Source organism: Microchirus variegatus (assembly GCF_963457635.1).
Source record: "Microchirus variegatus genome assembly, chromosome: 17".
Classification (NCBI taxonomy): domain Eukaryota; kingdom Metazoa; phylum Chordata; class Actinopteri; order Pleuronectiformes; family Soleidae; genus Microchirus; species Microchirus variegatus.
The window spans coordinates 11,319,443-11,341,941 of NC_139818.1; the positions used below are offsets into that span (position 1 = coordinate 11,319,443).

The following is a 22,499-nucleotide window of genomic DNA, read 5'->3' on the forward strand; positions in this document are numbered from 1 at the left end:
CAAATGTTGGCAATGATTTGAATATGTTGGGTTCAGTAATGCTGTGGTCAAAAATCTGTTTTTATTCAGTTTTATTAACGCACTGTAAAAACTGACTTTAAAAAATGACTTAAAAATTCAGTGATGTCAGGCCACATAAACTTCCAGTACCATGTTCACGTACAACACCTATGTATGTCAGCTACGATCACACATATCCCAGATTATTCATCCACTGGACATATTAGAGGGCTTGCTCTATAATTTGATAGCAATTGTGAGCCCGTCTCCAACTGTGAGCATGCTGAGCATGATGCGTTTATCGCCGAGCAACTTCTTGTTCAGCTTGTCGATGGCCACAGTGTCTGCATCATCAGGAGTCGGACTGATAACCTTTCCTCCCCACAGCACCTGCACAAAATGAATAGTTGTTATATAGGATTAGCTACATGGTACTATATTGCAAGATCCAGAAAATAAACACATTAAGACCTCTTACATTGTCAATCCCAATGATGCCTCCTTTCCTCAACAACTGCAGTGACTTTTCATAGTAGCCCTCATAGTTCACTTTATCTGCATCGATGAAGGCAAAGTCATATGTCCCTGCCTGGTCAGCAGCAAGGAGGTCATCTGAAAGAAAATGAGAGGAAAGAGAGATTATTCACATGATGGTTGTGATATTTGTTTGTTACCAAACATTTGCATTCGGTCAGTCAAAACAATGCCCATAGCTCATTACAGGCATGTTAATAAATGCAAAAGTTTTCCTTTTTTATTTAAATTTTTTTTTAGTACCACTTTAGTATAACATAGCACCTCATACAAAACATAAGATAAGTAAATCTAAGAAGACACTATCATGCACACAGGTGTTACTTATCACGTATAACTATGGTGCTGTCCAGTTCATCTCAGTCAGGACAGTGTGCCAGTGAACCAGTATGCATCCTGACGCTGATGAAGCTAAATGGAACCCATCCCTCATTAGTACTTAGATTACTTGCACCTGAGACTTCACTCCCGTAACCTGTCAAACAACAAAAAAGTGCGACGTGCTCCCTAACTTTTTCAAAACATACGCGAGTTTTACCGCTCTCACGTGACGTCATTCAGTGTCGTCACGCCGTTTAGCACCGCCACACAGCTACGTTTAGCATTAGACTTTTTAAAAATGCATACACGTGACGTCTGAGTGCATCTTGGTGGAGGGTCGAGAAGAATGCAGGTAATTAAACTAAACCTCGCGCATCTTGTGTTACATTGTTTGGGTTAAAACCTGTTGACCGTGTGTGTGTGTGTGTGTGTCTCTCGGTTGTTGTGCTAATTAGCACTTCGGTAGCTTAGCTTAAACTAAAATTGCGTAAGTGACGTGATAGGCCTGACAGGTGTGTCCAAATAAGAAAAGTCGGCTTCTACAATTTACCAAACACTACGGCAAGCCGTTTTAACATTTAATCGAACACACTCCTATCTGTAATTACATTTTAGATAGCCATAATAGCATTTCTCCTAGTCAAAATTTTATTCTTACTAGTAATGGTAATTAAAGTTATCCGCAATGACATTCTTACAAGTATAAATGTTATTTCAAGATATCTACAACTTTGATTGTACTAGTCAAAACTACATTTAAAATATCTAAAAATCCTTAAAAAGTGTATGTGGCCGTTTTAACATGCTGGACTGTATATTGTGTACAAGTAAAAGTACTACAGTCAGATGTCTACTTAAGAAAAAGCACTGAAGTACTTGTTTTGAAAAGTACTTGAGTATCAACATTTCTAAATATTGCATTACTACTGCCACATTGCTTACATTTACATATAGAAATGCCCTACATGGAGTTGTGAAAAATGTTAATGTTAATACCTTGAAGAATGTACAAGGAATTGAAAGTAAAATCAAGTAATTTTCATCTTTTTACCATGTTGCTTTATTTAACATTTCTCACTTGCCCACAAGGCAATAGCACAATGGCAACACTGACAAACCTCTGCTAGAGTTTTAATAGATTTTTTGCATCCACATTTGAATCTGACTGTGTTAAACACACAGCATACTCCAGAACATAAAAACAAATACTCGGCTTACATAAATGTGAGATATCAGAAAAGAAAATTCAGCTAACAATTGTGTGCGACAACTGTGTGTATGTGTGACATCTCGTTTCATCCATGGTTTCGTCTCTCAACTAAATCTGACCATGGAGTTGTTTTTTTTTTTTTAAAGTAACAGGTTCTCACGATTATGGATAGAACTGTAGTGGAGTAAAGAGTACAATATTTGCCTCTCAAATGTACTTGAGTAAAGTCATGAGTACTCCCCATAAATGATACTCGAGTAAAGTACAGATCCCTCAAAATTGAACTTTACTGTAACTTAAGTAAAGTAAATATACTCCGTTACTGTCCGGCTCTGATAATATTTCAGGAAATCAAAACATAAGGAAGAAAAACAGAGTTAAGAGAAGTGAAATATTACTGTACCTAGTGTTTTCAATGCTGGCTGTAAGCGTAGATCAATTTTGTTCTCAACCCCAGCCTGTAAATAAGAAGAAATTAATATTTTAAAAGTTGTCTGTCTTGACAGGTGAAACTGGATTATAAAAGGATTATTTTAATAAAGGTATTTGCAGACATTATATCATGTTTTTAAATGCAGTTTTAGATGATCATGGGTGTGCTGAACTGCAATGACACTAGCAGAAAGTTTACTTTGGCAACTGAATAACATTAAGGATACTGTGGAGACTTGATTGGGACTTTGCACCTTTGTTATGCAACTGTCAAACGTTGTTTCAATCAGTCATTGATCACAATAATTGTTGATAAATTTGGGTTCTTTTCGGTTTTGTGATTGGTTGTGTTTTTGTAAGACAGAGAAGTCCTTTTCAGCATCAAAGATGACTGAAGGAAGGTTTGTGCATGCAGATGCCGTCCAAACATGCCTTCAAACAGCTACAGTGTGTCTGTTGTCTGTGTTGCATAGAAACCCTCTCTGCACGATCGGCTTTTGATTGAACCAAACAATACACAGTGTTCTAACAAGTAATGACACATACCGTATTTTCCGCACTATAAGGCGCACCGGATTATAAGGCGCACCTTCAATGAATGTCCTATTTTAGAACTGTTTTCATATATAGGGCGCACCGGATTATAAGGCGCATAGAATAGAAGATATTGCAGTCAAACGTTTGACTGGGGTTTCATTATGCATCCACTAGATGGAGCTGTGCTAAAGGGAATGTCAACAAAACAGATAAAGTCAAATTTTACCAATTGATCCATATATAAGGCACTCTGCCGTTTTTTGAGAAAATTAAAGGCTTTTAAGTGCGCCTTATAGTGCGTAAAATACGGTATATAGTTGCTTAACTGGTTGTACCTCTTTCCAAAAGGGCTTTCCAATGCTGGTGTATTCTTCACTGATATCGCATGCCACCAAAACTCCATCGTCTGGCAAAGCCAGTGCCATGCTCAGTGTGTTGTAACCTGTGTATACTCCTGCAAAGTACAAACAGTGGAGGTACAATACTAATCCAGAATGATAATATGTTTTTGTACAAGCAGCGTTTTTATACATGACCTCAGGTAACCAGGTTCTCTGGTGTCCTTTCTAAAGTAAGAATCTTAAATAGCAGATATACAAGAAACCAGAATTCACCACCCTGGTTTCTTCATTCACGTCTGAAATATCAGCCTTCTGTGCACTTTGGTAGTGTTGTCGTCAAGACCACAGACTGCACATAAAAAGTGGACAGTCTTCTGGTTCCAAAATAAACTGAGTTTTGAAGCCTTGAGATTTTTGCGATTTGCAAATACCACTTATTGGATAATAATAGCTGTCAGTTGCATTGTCCACTCATGTCTTGTGTCTAATTGTCTATTTTCCTGTCAATGGGAAAATAATTTGCAAAATTGACATAAAATTGGTGATTGAAGTTAAATTGCAAGTCATGATTTAAACATTTTCAAAAGCATACAGTACTAAATAAGAGGAAGCCTGAGATATACACAGTTGATAAATCCAGGCAAGCAGCGATTACAATATGAAAAACTAATTAGGACATTCCAATACAATGTGAAACTTAATGCTCTTACCGATTTCTAATGCTTTCTTGGCTTGTATTAGTTTTGCCAGATTAGCCATGAACTGGGACTGCTCACAGGCGACCATCATGACGTTCATGGAGTCTTCCATTGTCCTCTGAAAGCAACAATCAGAAACCACTTAAAATAGTGTCTTCAAATAATGACACTATTAAACATGATTACATGGTATGACAATGGGTGCCTTATTGTGCCAGAGCACAACATTAATCCAGATACCATGATATCCTTACCAGTCTGAGTTTCTTCAGGACTGGATGCTCCCTCAAGGAGTGATTGAGGACGTACTGCAGCAAAGGGTCATCTTTTCCCCCGCAATGACTTTTGGAGATCATTCTGTAAGATTTCCTTTTCCCTGTGGACAAATATGAACCATGAAACAATTATAAAGATCTTTAGAGCACATCAATCAATGAAAACTACCATCCAGTTCTATTTAAGGAAACCAAAGTCAGTTTTTTTGCCTGGTCAATGTATTTTGTGATTTGCATCAGATTAACCTTAATGATCTCATTGAGGACATGCAGTTGTTGCAACAGCAAATACAGATAAACAAATGAATACTGGAAATGTTCAAACAATAGAGTTTGACATCTTTAACAATGATTAACTGTAGACCGATACACTTATGGGAAATGTGCCTACATTTGAGGTTATACTATAGTTTGATGTATTATTCACCAGATGGTTGCAGCTGGAAGGTAAAAGTAGACATGGACTTTGTACAGGGGTGGACCATAATCCGAACCCTCTGTACTTGTTATCTATGATGACTGATGACAAATTCTGACTGAGCTGCATGACACTGCATAGTTGCCTGAGTCAGTTCAGGCTGCAGAAATTAATCAAATAATAGGTCCATGGTTTTCTTTAATAAAATAAAACAAATGCTGTATGTTCTGGTTTCTCTACTCAAGTCTGGAGATTTGGGAAACAGACCCTGGCATTTTACAGTATTTTATGCAGTTAACAGATGAACTACTGATCGATTGATTCAGAAAGCAATCAAACAGATAAATCAGTAATGAAAATAATAATTAGTTGCCTTCCTTCTTTAAACTTAAAAACATTTTCCTGCAACATAACTTTCCCATAAACCGCAGTGGAATTCATTCGGAATCCGAATCTTAATCCTGCACCACTTGCGTATCTTTCTTAATCGACATAATCCCTGAACAGCAACAAGAGTGGCACATTAATCTGTCACAGTCTGAGAGACGATACTCACGACCCACTTTTATCAGTTAAACATTACAATTGCTGTATATCATACGAAACTGTTTTCAACAGAATGGACTGACCTGTTTATTCGTGGTTTAGATTATATACGCGATAAACCCTGATCTGCACTCGACTGGATTTCCACTTGCAGCGTTATTAAATCTCTGTGGTCGTTTCTATTCCCAAGTATGCGAGTACAGAAAGTACTTGGACAGTACGCCAATTATGCAACAGCCTGTGTCTTCTGTGAAACTACAGTTTTGCCTCTGAATATGTGATCATGTAAATTGACAAAATATCTACACACACACACACATACTCGTGCTCACAGGTTACATCGGTGTAGCAATGATTTCCTAACATTTACAGGTCAAAACGCGTTCGCTCTTACCTAAGACATAACCGGTGACAAAAACAACCCCCAGTGTAATGGATCCCACCAAAGCCTCTTTAGTAATGCTCTGAACAAACGTCATTTTGACTCTGATTATTGTGACAAACGCGTTTTTTAAGCGGCCACCAAGCTGGACGCTTCCTTGTTGCAAAACCGTAATACTAAGAGTAGAGACTCTGCTCCGCTGCAATTCAAAGTGACCATCGTGCTAGCTTCATATCAGAGACACCAACACCCACTGCAGAACGAAAGCTCAACAGAACGAAAGCTCAACAGAAAACTTCTAACTGTAAATGAACTCACCACAAAGCAGTGTCTGAGAATAGAATCCTAGGTTGTGGGTTTGTTTTTGCGTGTCAGCGAGAGAGAGAGAGGGCGACTGGATAAATTCCTGGTTAACTGGAGCATAAAAACATAGCGAATCAAGTGAACCTCATGACAGTCACATGGCCTGCTGCATTTCTTATGATAGGACTAGGATGTGATCCCCACTGTTGACCCAAATCACGTGTCCAACTAATATTTTTCAGGGGATTTATAGGAAGTGCATCTGAACAGAGTGAAGTAGTAACATGTAGGACTAAGGATAAAAAAAAACTAACACGTGCAGTTCTTCCAGTCTTGAAGGTCCAGTTTGTGATATTTATTTGCAGAAATACCAATGTGTTCTTTTTTTATTGTGAATGTGTGTACTACACATACAAATAAATAATATATGTATAAATAAATACATATATATATATATATATATATATATTTACATTTTTGTCGCCTTAAAATTAGCCTTTAGGTTCTTGTTTTATGGAGGCAGCAATCATTTACTTGTGTTTCTATAGCAGGCTGAGTGGGTAAAATGCAGTCACATCATGTATTTTGTGTTTTGAAGTGGAAGATTACCATGCAAACAATGCAAACTTTAAAAACACAATTCTTTTCTTGTGTTCGTTTTATGGTAGAATCATGTGACAAATTGAGAGGCGATGTGAAGCATGTAATACACATGTTCACACAGAGAGGGGCAGTGTTGTCATGTACATGAAGCACACATGCCTTCTTGGAAATAGCTGTAAAGTAATTTGGAGGTTATTGTTGTTTTTAATTTAATGCAATTTTTGAAGTGGTTGCAAACATTTGGTGTATTCATATGCATTACAAGCTTTACTTTGATAAGTTATATCACGGGTGTATCAGCATTTAAAGGACAATAGTGGGATTATCTGTGGAATTAAAGACCATGTGACTGAGTTGCACACTTTTTATGAGTATTCACCAAAGGCAATGCTGCCTTATCGCTCTCTGTGTGTGCGTCACTGTAACTAAGACTCATTCACTTTATAACATATGTCTGACACTTGAACGTGGGGAAGTGATATGTCACATTATTATAGTACACTGCTTTACTTAAAGAGAAAACACTGTTAACAGTGTTCGAGCAGAGTGTACCTCAAATCAAGCTTAAGCCTTTTAAAAATGTAGTCAATGGTTTGAACGTGGTCAAAAATCTGTTTTTATTCAGTTTTATTAATGCACTGTAAAAACTGACTTTAAAAAAAATTACTTAAAAATTCAGTGTTTCAGTGAACATATTATAGAGGGCTTGCTCTATAATTTGATAGCAATTGTGAGCCCGTCTCCAACTGTGAGCATGCTGAGCAGGATGCGTTCATCCCTGAGCAACTTCTTGTTCAGCTTGTCGATGGCCACAGTGTCTGCATCATCAGGGGTCGGACTGAGGACCTTTCCACTCCACAGCACCTGCACAAAATTAATAATTCATATAGGATTAGCTGCATGGTATTATATTGCAAGATGCAGCAAATAAACACATTAAGACCTCTTACATTGTCAATTGCAATGATGCCTCCTTTTCTCAACAACTGCAGTGACTTTTCATAATAGCCCTCATAGTTCACTTTATCTGCATCGATGAAGGCAAAGTCATATGTCCCTGCCTGGTCAGCAGCAAGGAGGTCATCTGAAAGAAAATGAGAGGAGAGAGAGATTATTCAAATGATTGTTGCAATGCATTCTTAGTGGAGAGACAAGAAAACCTGTCCCTCCACCTGTTGGCTGTGTTATTGTGCTAATTAAAACTTCAGTAGCTCATCCTTAAGCTAAAGTTACGTAGGTGACGAGATAGACAGGTGTGTCCAGTTAAGGAAACTGCTTTCAGCTGCTACAATTTACTAAACACCTCAGAAAGAGCAAGGAGAGAATGTTTCAACACAATGCCTGTGTGTGCCGCAGCCTCCTGCTCTGTGCCAGCAGATACGTGGCCAGGTCAGCATAATATGTTGTATTATTATTGTTATTACTATCTCATAGTATTAGTAGTGAAGTCGAAATAAACACAAGGTTACAATGCAAACGCTGTGGAATCGGACACATTGAACACTTTGATTACAACTGGAAAATGACACCAGTACACCTGCGCAGACACACATTATGGTTGCTGTGAATCTATCTATTATTAATACAATCAATAACACTTATTCTGACAGCAAAATTAACTATATTGAGATCTTACTCAGAAATCTTCTAAAATGAATCCACTGAGCTGAGCTAACCTGTCAAACTTTGAAACTGACTTTAGTGGCCTTGTCACCATTCTGTGGTAATTGTAGAAATTTAAGAAGCAGGGTAACATACATTTGATTTCTACATAATGGACTTATATTATTTCAGGAACAATCAAAGCAAACACCCTAAAGAAGGTACATTAAGAGAAGTTAAAAGAAGTGACATATTACTGTACCAAGTGTTTTCAATGCTGGCTGTATGCGTAGATCAATTTTGTTGTCAATCCCAGCCTGAAAATGAGAAGAATTTAATATTTTAAAAGTTATGTAATCCTGTTTTCAAATGTTGTAGATAAGCACAGAAGAGCCCCTTTACAACTGGCATTAGAATGTGTTTTCTGGGATTGGATAGCAATCAAATCTCCTCTGCTTTTCGAGGCAGTGAAAGAAGTTGTCTTTGACAAGCAGAAAACTGTTTGTGTGAAGCCACCAACGACAATGTGACTGTTGTCTGTGTTGCAGTGGCAAACTGGGGGGGGGGGGATTTTTCTGAAAATGATTAAGGTGACCCATTCAATAGGTGCATAAAGCAAGACCATATAAATTTGTTGTTAGATGATGAACAGAGTCCTTCTTGTGTCTAGATGGCAATTTCATAAACAGCTAAAACATATAAAAGCGTGAACTCAGTGGCACTGGTAAATCTATGTGTACTTATCAGTTAGTGCTGGGACCAGTTAAACAAGCACAATCCTTGGTGTATTTGTAAAACAGTGAGCTTCGCTTAGAGCGCTGCCACCAGAGGGGCGAACAACTTATCGGGAGACGTGATGTGCTCCAGACAGTGTGTCTGTTGTTTTTGTTGTGTAGAAACCCTCTGCACAATACAAACCCAACAATACACAGTGTTCTAACAGGTAATGACACATATAGTTGCTTAACTGATTGTACCTCTTTCCAGAAGGGTTTTCCAATGCTGGTGTATTCATCACTGATATCGCATGCCACCAAAACTCCATCCTCTGGCAAAGCCAGTGCCATGCTCAGTGTGTTGTAACCTGTGAATACTCCTGCAAAATACAAACAATAGAGGGACAATACAGTAATCCAGAATGATAATATGTTTTTGCAAAACAAACATGTTTGCATGACCTAACCAGGTGTCCTTTCTAAAGTAAGAATGTATCTCAAATAGCAGATATACAATAAACCAGAATGCACCACCCTGGTTTCTTCTTTCATGTCTGAAATATCAGCCTTTTGTGCACTTTAATAGTGTTGTAGTCAAGACCATAGACTGCACATAAAAAAGTAGGCATAGTCTTCTGGTGTTCAAGCCTTGAGATTTGCCATTTGCAAATGCCACTTATGACCAGGCACCTATTGGATAATAATAGCCCACTGATTGGAGAAAAGACTAGTGAAACTAGTTAAACCAAGTGAGAAATAGAGGAACATTATACTTCCATTTAAATTGAGTTCTTTTTGCAACAAAGAGAATTGTCCCTTCTTCCTTGACCTCATTTTGCATAACAGAAGGCTAAACCCAGTTTATATTTAACACGTCCAATGTAAGGCATCAAGAATTGTATGGTTTTGTATGGGAACATCAAACCACAGCACAAGTCATGTAGATTTTCAAAAGCATACACCCCAAAAAATGATGACGCCCGAGGTATACACAGTTGATAAATCCAGTTAAGCAGACAACTAATTGAGACATTACTTCAATACATTAATAAATGTTTTGCATGTGATGTAAAAATGTAATGCTCTTACCAATCTCTAATGCTTTTTTGGCTTGTATTAGTTTAGCCAGATTAGCCATGAACTGGGACTGCTCACAGGGGACCATCATGATACTCATGGAGTTTTCCATTGTCCTCTGAAAGCAACAATCAGAAACTTCTAAAAACAGTGACTTACACTATTAAACATGATTACATGGTATGACATTGGGTGCCTTATTGAGCCAGAGCACAACATTAATCCAGATACCATGACATCCTTACCAGTCTGAGTTTCTTCAGGACTGGATGCTCCCTCAAGGAGTGATTGAGAACATACTGCAGTAAAGGGTTGTCTTTTTCCTCGTAGTGACTTTGGGAGATCATTGTGAAATTGCCTTTTCCCTGTGGACAAATATGAACCATGAAACAATTATACAGATCTTTAGAGCACATCAATGACATGAAAACTACCATGCAATGCACTTTATTGTTTTGTGTGTGGTTCATTTATTTTATGATTTACATCAGATTAATCAAAAAGATCCCAACGAGGAAATGCATATGAGAGGCTTGAATAAATGAATACAGTCTGACATCTTTAACAATGATTCAGATTCATTCAGAAAAAACAATCAAACATATGAACCAGTATATTTGGCCCTGTACTCTATTGCATTACTTAAAATAGTTTCCTGCAACATACATTTGTTTCCATAAACATCTGTGAAATGAATTCAAAATCTTAAGTTAAAGTCAGTTAAACCGTATAGGTATCGGAAACTGTTATCATTTAAGATTGAATCGACTTGTTTCTTTGTGGTTCAGATTTTAGTAAAAGTCTGAATAAACGTCATTTTGACTCTGATTATTGTGACAAACAAGTTTTAAATGGCCAACATACCGACCGCTGCCTCGTTGCCAAATCGTAAAACTAAGAGCAGAGGCTACGCTGCTGTGAGCTTCTACTCTTCGCTTAAAAAAAAAAAATCTTCCTGCAAATGAACTCACCAAAGCGTAGTGTCTGAGATGAGAATCCTCTGTTGTGAGTTTGAGTGGAAGGGGCGGATGGTGTATAGGGTCGATTTGGGCGACGCCCTGCCAACTAGGAGGAGAAAGAGTTTTTTTTTTGTTTTTTTTTCCTAACCAATTCCAAATATCCTTAGTACTAATATTCCTTTCAGCCATTTCTGCCAGCAAAAGTAGTTATTATCAGTGTTCTAGACAGTGGCGGCTCATGAAGTAAATTTCAGGGGGGGGGGGGGGGTTTCTGATAATGATTAATGTGACCCATTATCAATTTGTTGTTAGATAATTAACATAGTCCTCCTTGTGGCCACGAGATGGCACCTTGATAAACAAACATTATTTACTTATTTTGAATCTAATGCTGAATGAACAGAATACAAGATGTGTCCAGCAACCACATAACACAACCACAATGGCAGCATATTAAGTCAAGTATTTATTAACTGACCAAGGATCAAGAGGATCAAGAGCGTTCACAACCTTTACCAGATACACACAACAAACATATGATGATGATAAGATAGTGTGGTCAAATTATTCATTAAGTGTAAAGGAAAGAATTGGATCTTTAAATGTGTTGCTTAATGCATTGTAGAACAATACTTTCTTACACAGTTTATTTAGTCTGATTTGTGTGATGTTTAAACCCTGAGCGATACAAACATCAACAATGTTAGCAAACAAGCTAACGAACATCACCTCAAGTGACTGCCGTCTGCTGCTACGAGCCATAACATGTAGAAACGTGAAAGCGTGAACTCTGTGGCACTGGTAAAACTATGTGTACCTAACCCAGTTAGTGCTGGGACCGGTTAAACGAACACAATCCTCTGTGTATTTATTATGACAGATAATGTCTAGAACACTGATAATAACTACTTTTTCTGGCAGAGACGGCTGAAAGGAATATTAGTACTAAGCATCTTTGGAATTGGTAAAAAATTCTCTTTCTCCTCCTAGTTGGTAGGGCATCGCCCAAATCGTCCCTATACAGAGAGAGAGCAGGATCCTCCCAGTGGCATTGGCAGGTCGTGGCACCTCACTGGCAGTCCGTGACAGCCTGTGACAACTTCTGGCCTTTCCGTGGCATTTCCTGACACCCGCTAGTGTTCAGAAACACACACCGTCCGCCCATGGTTCTAGACCTATTATCTGTCATTGTCCAATCAGAATCGTTAGATTCAAGTCATTTTTTTATGGTCCGCCTATTTTGTTGCGATTTGATTGACGTGGAGAATCGCCCCAGCATTCTCCCATTGACTCTCATGTTATTTTTTTTGGGGAAAAAACAAACTCTCCAATGCATTTTCAATGAGGATCTTGGTGCTAGCCCAAATGTACTTGCATCATACGTAAACTGAGCAAAGAGAGGAGGGGATATCTTCACGTTATGCAAGAAAGTATTGTAAGATGCATTTAGCAACACATAGAGAAAAAAGATCCAATTCTGCACTTTCCTTTACACTTAATGACTAATTTGACTGCACTATCTTGTCCTATGTTTGTTGTATGTATCTGGTAAAGGTTGTGAAAGCTCTTGATCCTTGGTCAGTTAATAGATACTTGACTTAATATGCTGCCCCTGTCTTTATGTGGTTGCTGGACACATCTTGTGTCCCGTTTAGCTATTTTACATCATAGAACATTAGATTTATGTAAATCATTTTTGTTTATCAAGTTGCCATCGAGTGGACACAAAAAAGGACTCTGTTAATCATCTAGCAACACTGGATGATCTAGCAACACTTGAATGGGTCCCTTTAATCATTGTCAGGAAATAAATGCCCGCCCCCCCCCCCTGAGATTTTCTTCAGGAGCCGCCACTGCCGACACACACACATACTCCTGCTCACAAGTTGCATCGGTGGAGCAACGATTTCCTAACGTTTATAGCTCGAAACGCGTTCGCTCTCTTAAAACATAACCGGTTACAAAAACAACCCCCAGTGTAATCCTTCCATCCAACCAAAGCCCATTGAGTAATAGTATGAACAAACGTCATTTTGCCTCTGATTATTGCGACCAACGCGTTTTAAACGACCACCATAATGGGCGCTCCCTCGTTGCCAAACCGTAAAACTAAGAGTAGAGGCTCCGCTGCTGCGAGCTTCGTATCAAAGATAACATTCGCTGCAGAGCGAAGGCTCAACAGAAAAAAAACGTTTCCTTGCAAATGAACTCACCACAGCGTAGTGTCTGATAGGGGAATCCTCGGTTTGAGTTTGAGTGTGTATGTGTGAGAGAGGGCGACTGGTTGAGCATAAAAACCAGCGAACCATGTGAACCTCAGGTCAGTCACGTGACCTGCTGCGGTTCTTTGGAGAGGACAGCAAAACAACCCCCCACTGTTCTCTCAATCAAGTGTCCATCCCTTTTATTGTCGGGGGATTTTTAAAAACTGCAGCTGAACAGATGTGAAGTTCTAACATGTAAAAATAAGGATTGAAATAAAACAGTGTTTCATTGTTTTACTTAATGTCACTAAAGATAGAACAATAATCAATCACAATTATGTCTTAAAGGTCTAGTTTGTAACACTTGTAAGGCGGGTTTATTTGCAAAAATACCAATATGTTTGTTTGTACATGTGTATAATAACTTAAAAAATATAATAATACAAAACAAATAACAATTGTTAGATTTGTATAGCCCTAAAATGATAGCCTTTTATATGCACTTTAAGTAAGGCTTTTGTTTTATGTATTTTTCTATGTAATGGTAGCATGCAATTATATGTAACAGGCATCTAGTGAAAGTACACTTTCAGCTTTGATATAGACAAATCGAGAGGTGACGCGAAGCCTTTAATACACATGTTCACACAGAGAGGGGCAGTGTTGTCATCTAAATGAAGCCAACGCGTCTAGTCGTTATAATAAGTAATTAAACATTCAGTGTATTCGTATGCATGACAAGCTCTACTTTGATAAGTTATGTGTATCAGCATAGAAATGACAAGAGCAGGATTCTCTGTATGAGTCTTCACTTAAAGGCTATACTGCCTCATCTCTGTGTGCCTCACTGTAACTGAGACTGGGGGCTGTCATTCATTTATATCATCTGTGTGAGACTGGAATGGAGCAAAGTGACAGGTCAAATTATTAAGTACAGTACACTGCTTTACCTAAAAAGAAAATACTGTCAACAAAGTCTATGCTTTTCCAATTAAAAGTGTTAAGATTTATTTCACACATTACTCATTCCTTGTAGAAGTGTCAAAATATGATTCATTTCTTTGTGAGACTCTGTACTTCTCTCATTTTAAATATAATTCATAATCAGATAGTGTAGTGTAGAAGAGCAAAACATTACTTTTAGATAATGTCATGTATCCTTTGGTGAAGTATAATCTTCCTGTGCTAACTCAAGGGCATGGCAGCAGGCCCAGCTGATAACACATACACTTACAGGTATATTTTTGCTGGACAAACAGTGTGGCCATGTATTAGTGATGAGGATTGTTGTGTTGTGTAGGTGGTAAATAAATGAGGTGACAAAAAGTCATAAACGGCTTTTTAACAGCAAAATTCAAGGTCAGTCTTCATAAACCAACTTTAAACTCAGAATCCTTAATGTAGTCAGAACTGTACTTTGATATACTTGGCACATTTTTGTTCTAATCTTAATTTAAGAAACTAACATAATATTTTAATAACATGATGTAACTTTAGCTGGATGTGATGTTTCTGTAGTAAACACAGCTCTCGGTTCAGGAACCTCCTTAACTTGCTGGGCCTGATTCTTTCTACCTTGACTGAGAATAATATTTACTCTCTCTCTGGGAAACACAGGGTTTCTAAAGGACAGGTATTCAGGTGCAGAGTGGCTCAATTCTTCTCTTTACAAGCCAGTGACTCATCATAATCATTTTGAAGCTAAATAATAATGTAATATATGTTAATATAAGTTTTTTTTTTTTTTTAAAAAGCATAACTATTAATTCATTATATCTTCAGGTGAGAATGCAGATTGTACACACTGAGGCCTTGCTCCTTTTCTCAAGCAAGAATTACAGTGGCCTTCACATTCCAGAAAGGACAATGTTCTTCTTCGTTGGTAAGTTTCTGTTTCAAAATGCAAAACATACACTCTGGTCAGTTTGTTTGTTTGGGCTGCTGTAGGAGCATAGTGACACAAGATGTTTGGGTTGAAAAAAACAAAAGTACAGTAGGTAACAGGCTTATTCTAAGACTACAAAAACAACATTTTTTATTTTATTTTAAAGTGATTACATCAACATACTTCTGGGTAATATATAACATTTTTACTAATAGAGCCTTCTAAATGTTACACATTCGACCTATATACAACCAGTTTGTGGGGTTTGCATGTTCTGTCCGTGTTCTCCGACTCCCTCCTCCAAAAACATGCAGATTGGTAATTAGGTTACAAGGACATATTGACTGTAGGTGTAACTGTGAGAGTGAGTACTGTTTTGTTGGCTCTGCGATGAACTGGAAATCTGTTCAGCCTGCTTTTCGCCTCATGTCAGCTGGGGTTGGCTCCAGCCCCCCCGGCAACCCTCATGTGGAGGATAAAGCGGTTGGAAACAGTTGATGGATCACTTTCTCAATCAATCATTGAGTTGTGATGTCCATAAAATGGTGAAAAATGTGTCTTTTGTGTCCCAGACCTCCAAATGTCGATCTTGTTTTCTCCACAAACCAAACATATTCAGTTTACTATCATAGGAGCGCAGGAAATATTCACATTTAACAGTCATTCAATAATTGCAGCCCTAGTTTACAGTATGTCGCCTCAAGCAGAGGAGTAGTGTAATATGCAACTTTCTCCACTAGAGGGTGTTACACTAACAGGTTCTTGAGGAGTCTTTGAAGGTTCCTTACAAAAGAACAGTATTGCACACAAATATGTCTAAACAATAACAGAAAAACGGTATTGACAGTACACGTGCATGAAACTGTGATTACTACCACTCAGAGAGCAAAAACAGAATGATGGAAGTGCATCTCCCCTTCACCTGTTCCACTTGCTCTCTGTTATGAGCGCTCATTGATTTCCAGGTTCCCATGCTGTCCTGGCTATACTTTTACTATTACTATGTCGTTGCTTGTTACTGACAGATTCTGGACAGCAGGTGGGGGTAGAGTGTCCCTCCGTAGAGCTGGGATGTTTCCAGCTGCCATGCTGAGGTGTGGGGTTTGCCTCGGGGTAAACCTCTTGTGTGAGTAAACACCATAACAGTCCAGCAGGGACACATGCTTCCCGGGTCGGGGAATTTTCTGGTTTGCCAGAACAATGTCTGACACTGTTGTGGTGATTGAATTTTATAGCGCGGCCTGACTCGAGTCTACTGTCTGTGAGTGTTTTACGATGTCCCATGCTGAGATGATTAATGTGTTCTGAAATGTGTAGGCCCTCTTTGTGTGTGTGATGATGAGGCAATATTCTGTTTTTATCACAAATTACAGAAGACTTTATGAGCCTCTCAGGCCAGTAGTTAAGATTCAGATGACCCACTGTACTCGTAGCTTTATTGCTCAGCAAACATCCCCTTTAAATTGTAAAGCAGCGCTGACGTCTGCTCATCAGACTCCTCTGCTGTCCAAGACAATGACATGTCATGAAAGTCTGCTCCTCTCAACTCTTGAATTTGACTTTGGCAGCAGTCTTTCTCTTTGACTGACAGATGAGCGAGCGATATGGATCCATCAAAAAGTCCAGCCTGACAGTTTGATTTGACAACCCTTTTCAAACCAAATATACTCCTTGTTCCTGGCAATATATCATCTTGACATGAAGAAAAAGGGAAAAAAAAGAGACGACATATCGATACAAAAATAATCAAAGCAAAAGTCCATATATGCATATTTTCCTATTGTGCCGTTATTATCCCCCTACAGCAATGATGATATTTACAATGTTGATTTAAAAAAAACAAAAAAACATCATCATCGCACTAACAATATACATGGTTGTATATGATAATTTAAAAAAAGTTATTTGTTGAAGAATTGAGTTTTAAAATCAGAAAAATTAAAGGAGGACTGTTGTGAGGACTCTTTTTGTGAAATGTTCAAATAATTACAAACTATCCTCACAATTGAGAGGAAGTAGTTGGATAATTGCTTGCATTTTATTTAATAAACATAATTTAGTCCAACAATAAACCAGTCTTAAAATATTTGAATCTTTGCTGCTGCATGTTAAATGTATTGAAAATATATGTTAAGGAGCATTTGCTATAGTGCTACATCTTAATGTACACACCGAATAATTTAGAACCCAAGGCCTGTGGGTAAATATGAGCCTTTATTTGCCATTAAACAACATCTATGATCAATTATTCATGAATGTGAAATGTTTTGTACCATTAGCAGAGAACCCACACAGAGTTGTGATCAAGTCACTAAATATTCTTGTACTTGTGCTGTCCTCACTCGAGTGTGTAGATCCTCATCATGGTAATATGCCTGCTTTCTGCACTCTCATTTAGCTAATAAAATGCACAGACGTAAATGATTCATGGCAACCATTTACATAATTCATAATTAAATCATAACGCGATGGCTTGGAATTTATTAATAGTGAAAAAGCATGTGCTGCCATCGTGATATACTAATTAATATCTTCAGTTATCATTGGCACATTGCTCACTGGGCTGGGATCTGGTTATGGGGCAGGAATAATGCAATGCAACAGCAAATTATCTGTGCATTTATGTGGGAATGTCTGGGAGTGATGGTCACAATATGCATTTGCCTTAAGAACTTAATGGAGGAATCTGTTTTATCAGAGATGTCACATGCTCTTGCTAATCATTATGAACGCTGTAAAGATGAGGGCTAATGCATTTGCTCCTTTAGCTCCAGCTTATACGGCTGCAGGGCGTCTCTGATCACACTGTACACTTTTTCCCACAGTCCACAAAAACATATGCCTCTCACACTCACAATTACACACTGTATTTGGAGACAAAGTTAATTACACTGTCAACAACAATGCTAATAAATCAGATTTGTTTTGATTAACCACTTAACCACAATTTCATCATCAATAATTAAGTTATTTGCAAATTGTTATATTAAATATTTCTTTGTATATTTACATCAGTTAGGATTTAAAGTGGGCACTTTTGTGCCAGTGTGCCCCTTTTTTCCCCCAATGTTTTTCTAATGTTTAATTTAAAAATCATATAATTTGAGGGGACATTCTTGTAAATGTCCATTAAATGTCTTGCAAGGTTGGGAGGTTAATATGAATATTACTCACAGGGAAGACCGGTCAATAGTGAATACAGTATCTTAATACAAATGATTATTGTTTGCAAAATAGATATAAACCCCAAATAAAAATAAACCTACAAAAAACTGTCCCTCAAAATGCTAGAGGGTGTGAATTAAATTTTGCTAATCTCTCTTATTGACAATTAATTGTAAAAGTTCAACAGTAACATCTCCTGGCAAATATTCTTTATAATCTGCATAATTTAAAGTGAACAGATTTCCCTATAACCAAATAAATTGTCCTCATAAAACAATATAATGCTACACAGAATAAAATTTATGAGATGAATAACTTTAAATTTGAGCAAATAAAACCACCACTCTCCATATGATTCCATGTTTGAAAATAAATGACAGATTTATAGTGAAAGAAATGGCACAAGTTGTTTACATTGCAGCTTTATATCATTATATCATCATAACAATAGAATGGCTCTGTTCTTTGAAAAAAAGAGGTTGATTTGACATCATGATGCTATCCCTCTTCTTTCAAAAACACACACGGGTCAGGCTAATGAACTCGTGTCACCAAGCACCTTTCCCCTTCTCTTATTAGCTCAATGTGGTCTTAGTTTCAACAGTTAATTCAGAGCTGAACATCCACTAACTCTCCCCACCAGTGGACAAACAAAAGGGGCCTCTTCACTAATGGTCCCCGAGGCTTCACCACTATCTATTGATCTGCTGTCACCCAATTTCTCCGTGACTTATGCCCTGCTTAATTCCTATTACTGTGCACACTGAAGCCTTATCAGGGAGAACAATAGGCTTGTTGTCACTGAGGGTAAAAATATGAGCAGACCTGTGACAGTGTGAGCACAAACTCATGACTTCAGCTGCCACAGACCTCTCTGTGACCTCCACGCTCATGTAGGCCCGTTTGAAGCCGAGCGTCAGAATACTAAACTTAGTCCGGACCGTTTGCAGATGAATCAGAAAATTGGATCTCCTCGGTTTCATAAAAACGAGCCCCAAAAAACAGAGGGCCAGCTTCGTGGCCATAAAACTGTCTCCATGATATGTCTCCAGCGCTGATGATTCTCCGTTTCTGCATGCCCCCTCTCCAGCTCCTCCACCCACTAGCTGCTATCTCTTCCTTTCAATTACGTGTTTCTCTGCTCTTTTAGACAAAGAGTAATAAAGCTATAAATTGTGTATGCAGCAGAAGGTATGGACATTCTGTCTCTGAACTGCTGTTCAGACGACCATAAACCACCCACAAAGTCAAAGATAAGGATTTACAGTTATTTAACATCATCCTTGTCCCCTAAATCACACTGATAAGAGAATTAAGTGATAGCTATAGGTTCTTTGTCCTCTAGCTATTGATTTTTTTAACAGAGAGGACCAGTGCAATGTTTTTATTGAGCATCCTATTTGCTTGAAGCTTAAGAGTGAAAATGGAGCTATTTGGATTCATTTTATTGAACTGCAGGACCTGCATTCTGAATTAATTTATCTGATACTGGGCCTTTTCCTTGTTTAATTTCCATCCTCAGTGGAAATGTTTTTGAACGTACTGCCAAAAAACACCGCTGAGACGTTGCTAATGGAAATCCTCAGTATTGGAGTCCAAATGTTTGCCAAACAGAACTACAGCTAAATACACTCACACAGTATATATGTATGTATATGTGTATATACAGTGTGTGTGTGTAGGACAATTCAGCCTTTGTACCATTTAGGCACAAGTACAATTGTACAATGACTATGTTGAAAATAACCAGTCTAAAAGGGAATGATTCTTCTGTTTTTTGCCTCTCTATAGACGAAACACATGACTTGATTTTCAGCAAGACATTCCTCTGTAATAGTAATTGGTATTAATATCAATAAAAAAGCAGCAAATACTCTTGCTTGTTAAAGCCGCCATTGTCTCACCAACCCTGGAGTATATGTCCCTCTTAGCACGTAATGTCCCAGTTTGAACAAAGTCGTGTTAAGCGCAGTGGAAGTTAGTCACTCGTTTCAGCATGAAAACACTTATGTCAGTGCCTTCCAGTCAGTGAAGCTGTGGCTACTCACATTTAATGATTCAGTTGCTTGTTTAGCTCCGAGTTCACGACCCCGGAGCTATGATAAATGTCAAGCGCAACAATATCCCGCTAACTAGACACGCCACTGCCAACCAATCATCTTGTTATTGACTGGGGAAGCATAAGGTGCTGTAATGTGACTCTAATGCTGCGTTACAGTATCTGTGTAACCATGTGGACTAGTGATTCACTCTGGATCTGCAGGCTAGGAGTGTCTCTGTCAGTTTGTACTGTGAATGGCATAGCAGGAATTAGAGCAGAGTTCTGATTAAGTGTCAGCGCTGTCATAATTGGGGAAATATCAGAGTGGATGAACAGTTATTCAATTAGTAATAGGCTACAGGTTCTGAAAGAGGTTTCTCCACTTCCCCCATATACCCCCACAGAGCATTTTAGTGGCTTTTTGCTTTCTTTGATATTTAGTTTTAAAAACTATTCAATCCTAGTGTTTTAAGAAACAGCAATTAGGTCAATGAGGCTTAGCTGGCTCAATTGCAGTTTTTTCTTTTTATCTCTTCAAAATCATCCAGAGATTATCCAAGATACACAGGATTATGTGGTCCTACAGAACCATTTGTTTGGGTTGCCTGGTGGCCTTTTGTGGTTGTAAAACTTTAAAGTGATGCAGCAGAGCAAGGCAGAGATAAGTGAGCCACCAAAAGCTGTTTTCTGGCACTTCCCCTGTTGATTCTGCCAGAAAGTCCTCCATGAATGAAAACTATATTGAGCTGCTGCTTTTGAAAAACAAACAAAATGTGTATTTAACTTTGAAACAGTTCTCCCATGTTGTTTAGTTTTTTCTGAAGCAATTTCATGGTTGAATCCAACATTTTTAATTATTTTAAATTGCAGTTTTTACTCCATCCTGGTGTCAGGCCCAGTCATGTGCTATTTTCCTCTCCGTTATTATGACCTCAGTGTGTGTCAGTTTAGACAATTAATTGTGTTAAGTATAGAAACATCCGTGAGCAGGAAGAGATTGAGTTACACCAATATCTTCATTCTGGCACAGCTACGGACAACTCTGTTTGTGCTGTCTGTCATTAACCTATGTTCTTCTCAAAGATCTCATTGCCACCGCTGTTAACTTGTTTCAGAGAGGACCTTGTTGTTATTGTCAATATTTGTTGACGGCTATTCATTTTGCCCAACTCTCCTTTTGCTTGGCCTTGGATTATGTGATGACCTCAATTAATGTCTTTAATCCTCATTTTAAAAAAAGTCCTTATTTTCCTAAGGTGCCTTATCAACATGCCTTTCAAATCACATGTGAGTAAAGTGGTGACACGAAGGTCTGAGTTGTTGGTGATCTAGTCATGGATAACTTAAGTGTAATGTGTGAGAAATTACAAGGGTAGATTTCCTGTGAAACTAAAGATCAGGGCTGATCCACCCAGCTCTGTGATGGGAGGTATTTATGATGGTTTGAAGCTGCAGGCTGGGTGGGATGGCTTCACTCTGTCACGCTGCTACCATATATCAATCCCACAGAGAGCTAAAGGGCTACCTCTCTATGTATAACCCAGCTGGGTTCTATTTTGGCACATCTTTCCATTTTGTGCACAGACCTCCCAGTTTGCTGGTCTCGGTATAAATGCTGCCGAAGAGGCGTTAAGCAGGTGGCAATATTGCAACGACACTGACAGTAATCCTCGCTCTGTCATTAATATGTGAATCTTTAAAACAGCTTTTATACAGAGGAGAAAATCATTAAAAACCTGTATGTAGTAGTAGTATGAAGATTATGATGCAATATCTTTACAAAAGGGTCCCTGTTCAGTTTGTATCACATTTACTCGCAGGACACACTTGTCTGGTTGAGCTGTTTACTACTGATTGACTGATTTGTTGGCAATGCAAAGAGGAGCAGCAGTAAACCCACATGGCAGGCTGCAGGCTGTAAACATGCATGTTAACAGTCATGAAAAAAAGGCTTTTATACACAGTGTATTTACATACTGTATACATAAACTGTTATTTGACAAGAAAATATTGCAGGTCATATTTAATCTTAATGCTTCAGGTTGTAGTAGGTCGTAAGCTGTGTCTCAATTCAGGTGCTGCCTTTTTGTCCATTTGTCCAGTAAAGAAATGCGTCCTACACTGGCCAAGTTGATAGTGGAGACTGAACTGGTCTACAGGGGATTTCCCAATTATATTACTGTTGTGTTGCAACAGAGCTGCAGCTGGACACGGAACAGATCAATATCATATGCAGCAGTTTTAAGACCA

At 38.2% G+C, this 22,499-nt stretch overlaps 2 protein-coding genes across 3 annotated transcripts; both read right to left on the reverse strand.

Annotated features, from left to right (window-relative positions):
• Positions 1-64: 64 nt before the first annotated feature.
• Positions 65-6,159, reverse strand: LOC310939225 (catechol O-methyltransferase domain-containing protein 1-like). Of its 2 annotated transcripts, none has more exons than XM_083903915.1 (7): positions 6,013-6,159; positions 4,328-4,449; positions 4,086-4,191; positions 3,370-3,488; positions 2,469-2,523; positions 479-612; positions 65-390 (listed from the first exon to the last, which is right to left on the reverse strand). In XM_083903915.1, the coding sequence occupies exons 2-7, from the start codon at positions 4,427-4,429 to the stop codon at positions 238-240; spliced, it is 669 nt and encodes a 222-aa protein (XP_083760041.1). In that variant the 5' UTR covers positions 4,430-4,449; positions 6,013-6,159; the 3' UTR covers positions 65-237. The 2 variants fall into 2 exon arrangements, with proteins under 2 accessions (XP_083760041.1, XP_083760040.1); XM_083903914.1 differs by lacking the exon at positions 6,013-6,159 and adding an exon at positions 5,707-5,827.
• A 1,152-nt stretch (positions 6,160-7,311) lies between these two features.
• On the reverse strand, positions 7,312-13,264 carry LOC310939191 (catechol O-methyltransferase domain-containing protein 1-like; the record flags this gene model as incomplete). Its single annotated transcript, XM_083903871.1, has 8 exons — positions 13,168-13,264; positions 10,967-11,060; positions 10,241-10,360; positions 10,008-10,113; positions 9,180-9,298; positions 8,465-8,519; positions 7,551-7,684; positions 7,312-7,464 (listed from the first exon to the last, which is right to left on the reverse strand). The coding sequence occupies exons 3-8, from the start codon at positions 10,340-10,342 to the stop codon at positions 7,312-7,314; spliced, it is 669 nt and encodes a 222-aa protein (XP_083759997.1). The 5' UTR covers positions 10,343-10,360; positions 10,967-11,060; positions 13,168-13,264.
• Between the last annotated feature and the right edge of the window lie 9,235 nt (positions 13,265-22,499).

Excerpts from the sequence above, each read along its gene's own strand:
- LOC310939225 (XM_083903914.1), bottom strand. The coding sequence starts at position 5,791 with ATGACGTTTGTTCAGAGCATTACTAAAGAGGCTTTGGTGGGATCCATT. Across the intron at positions 2,524-3,369 it reads GAAAGCCCTTTTGGAAAGAG|GCTGGGGTTGAGAACAAAAT; the intron begins GTACAACCAGTT and ends TCTTATTTACAG. Across the intron at positions 613-2,468 it reads GCCAGCATTGAAAACACTAG|ATGACCTCCTTGCTGCTGAC; the intron begins GTACAGTAATAT and ends ATTTTCTTTCAG.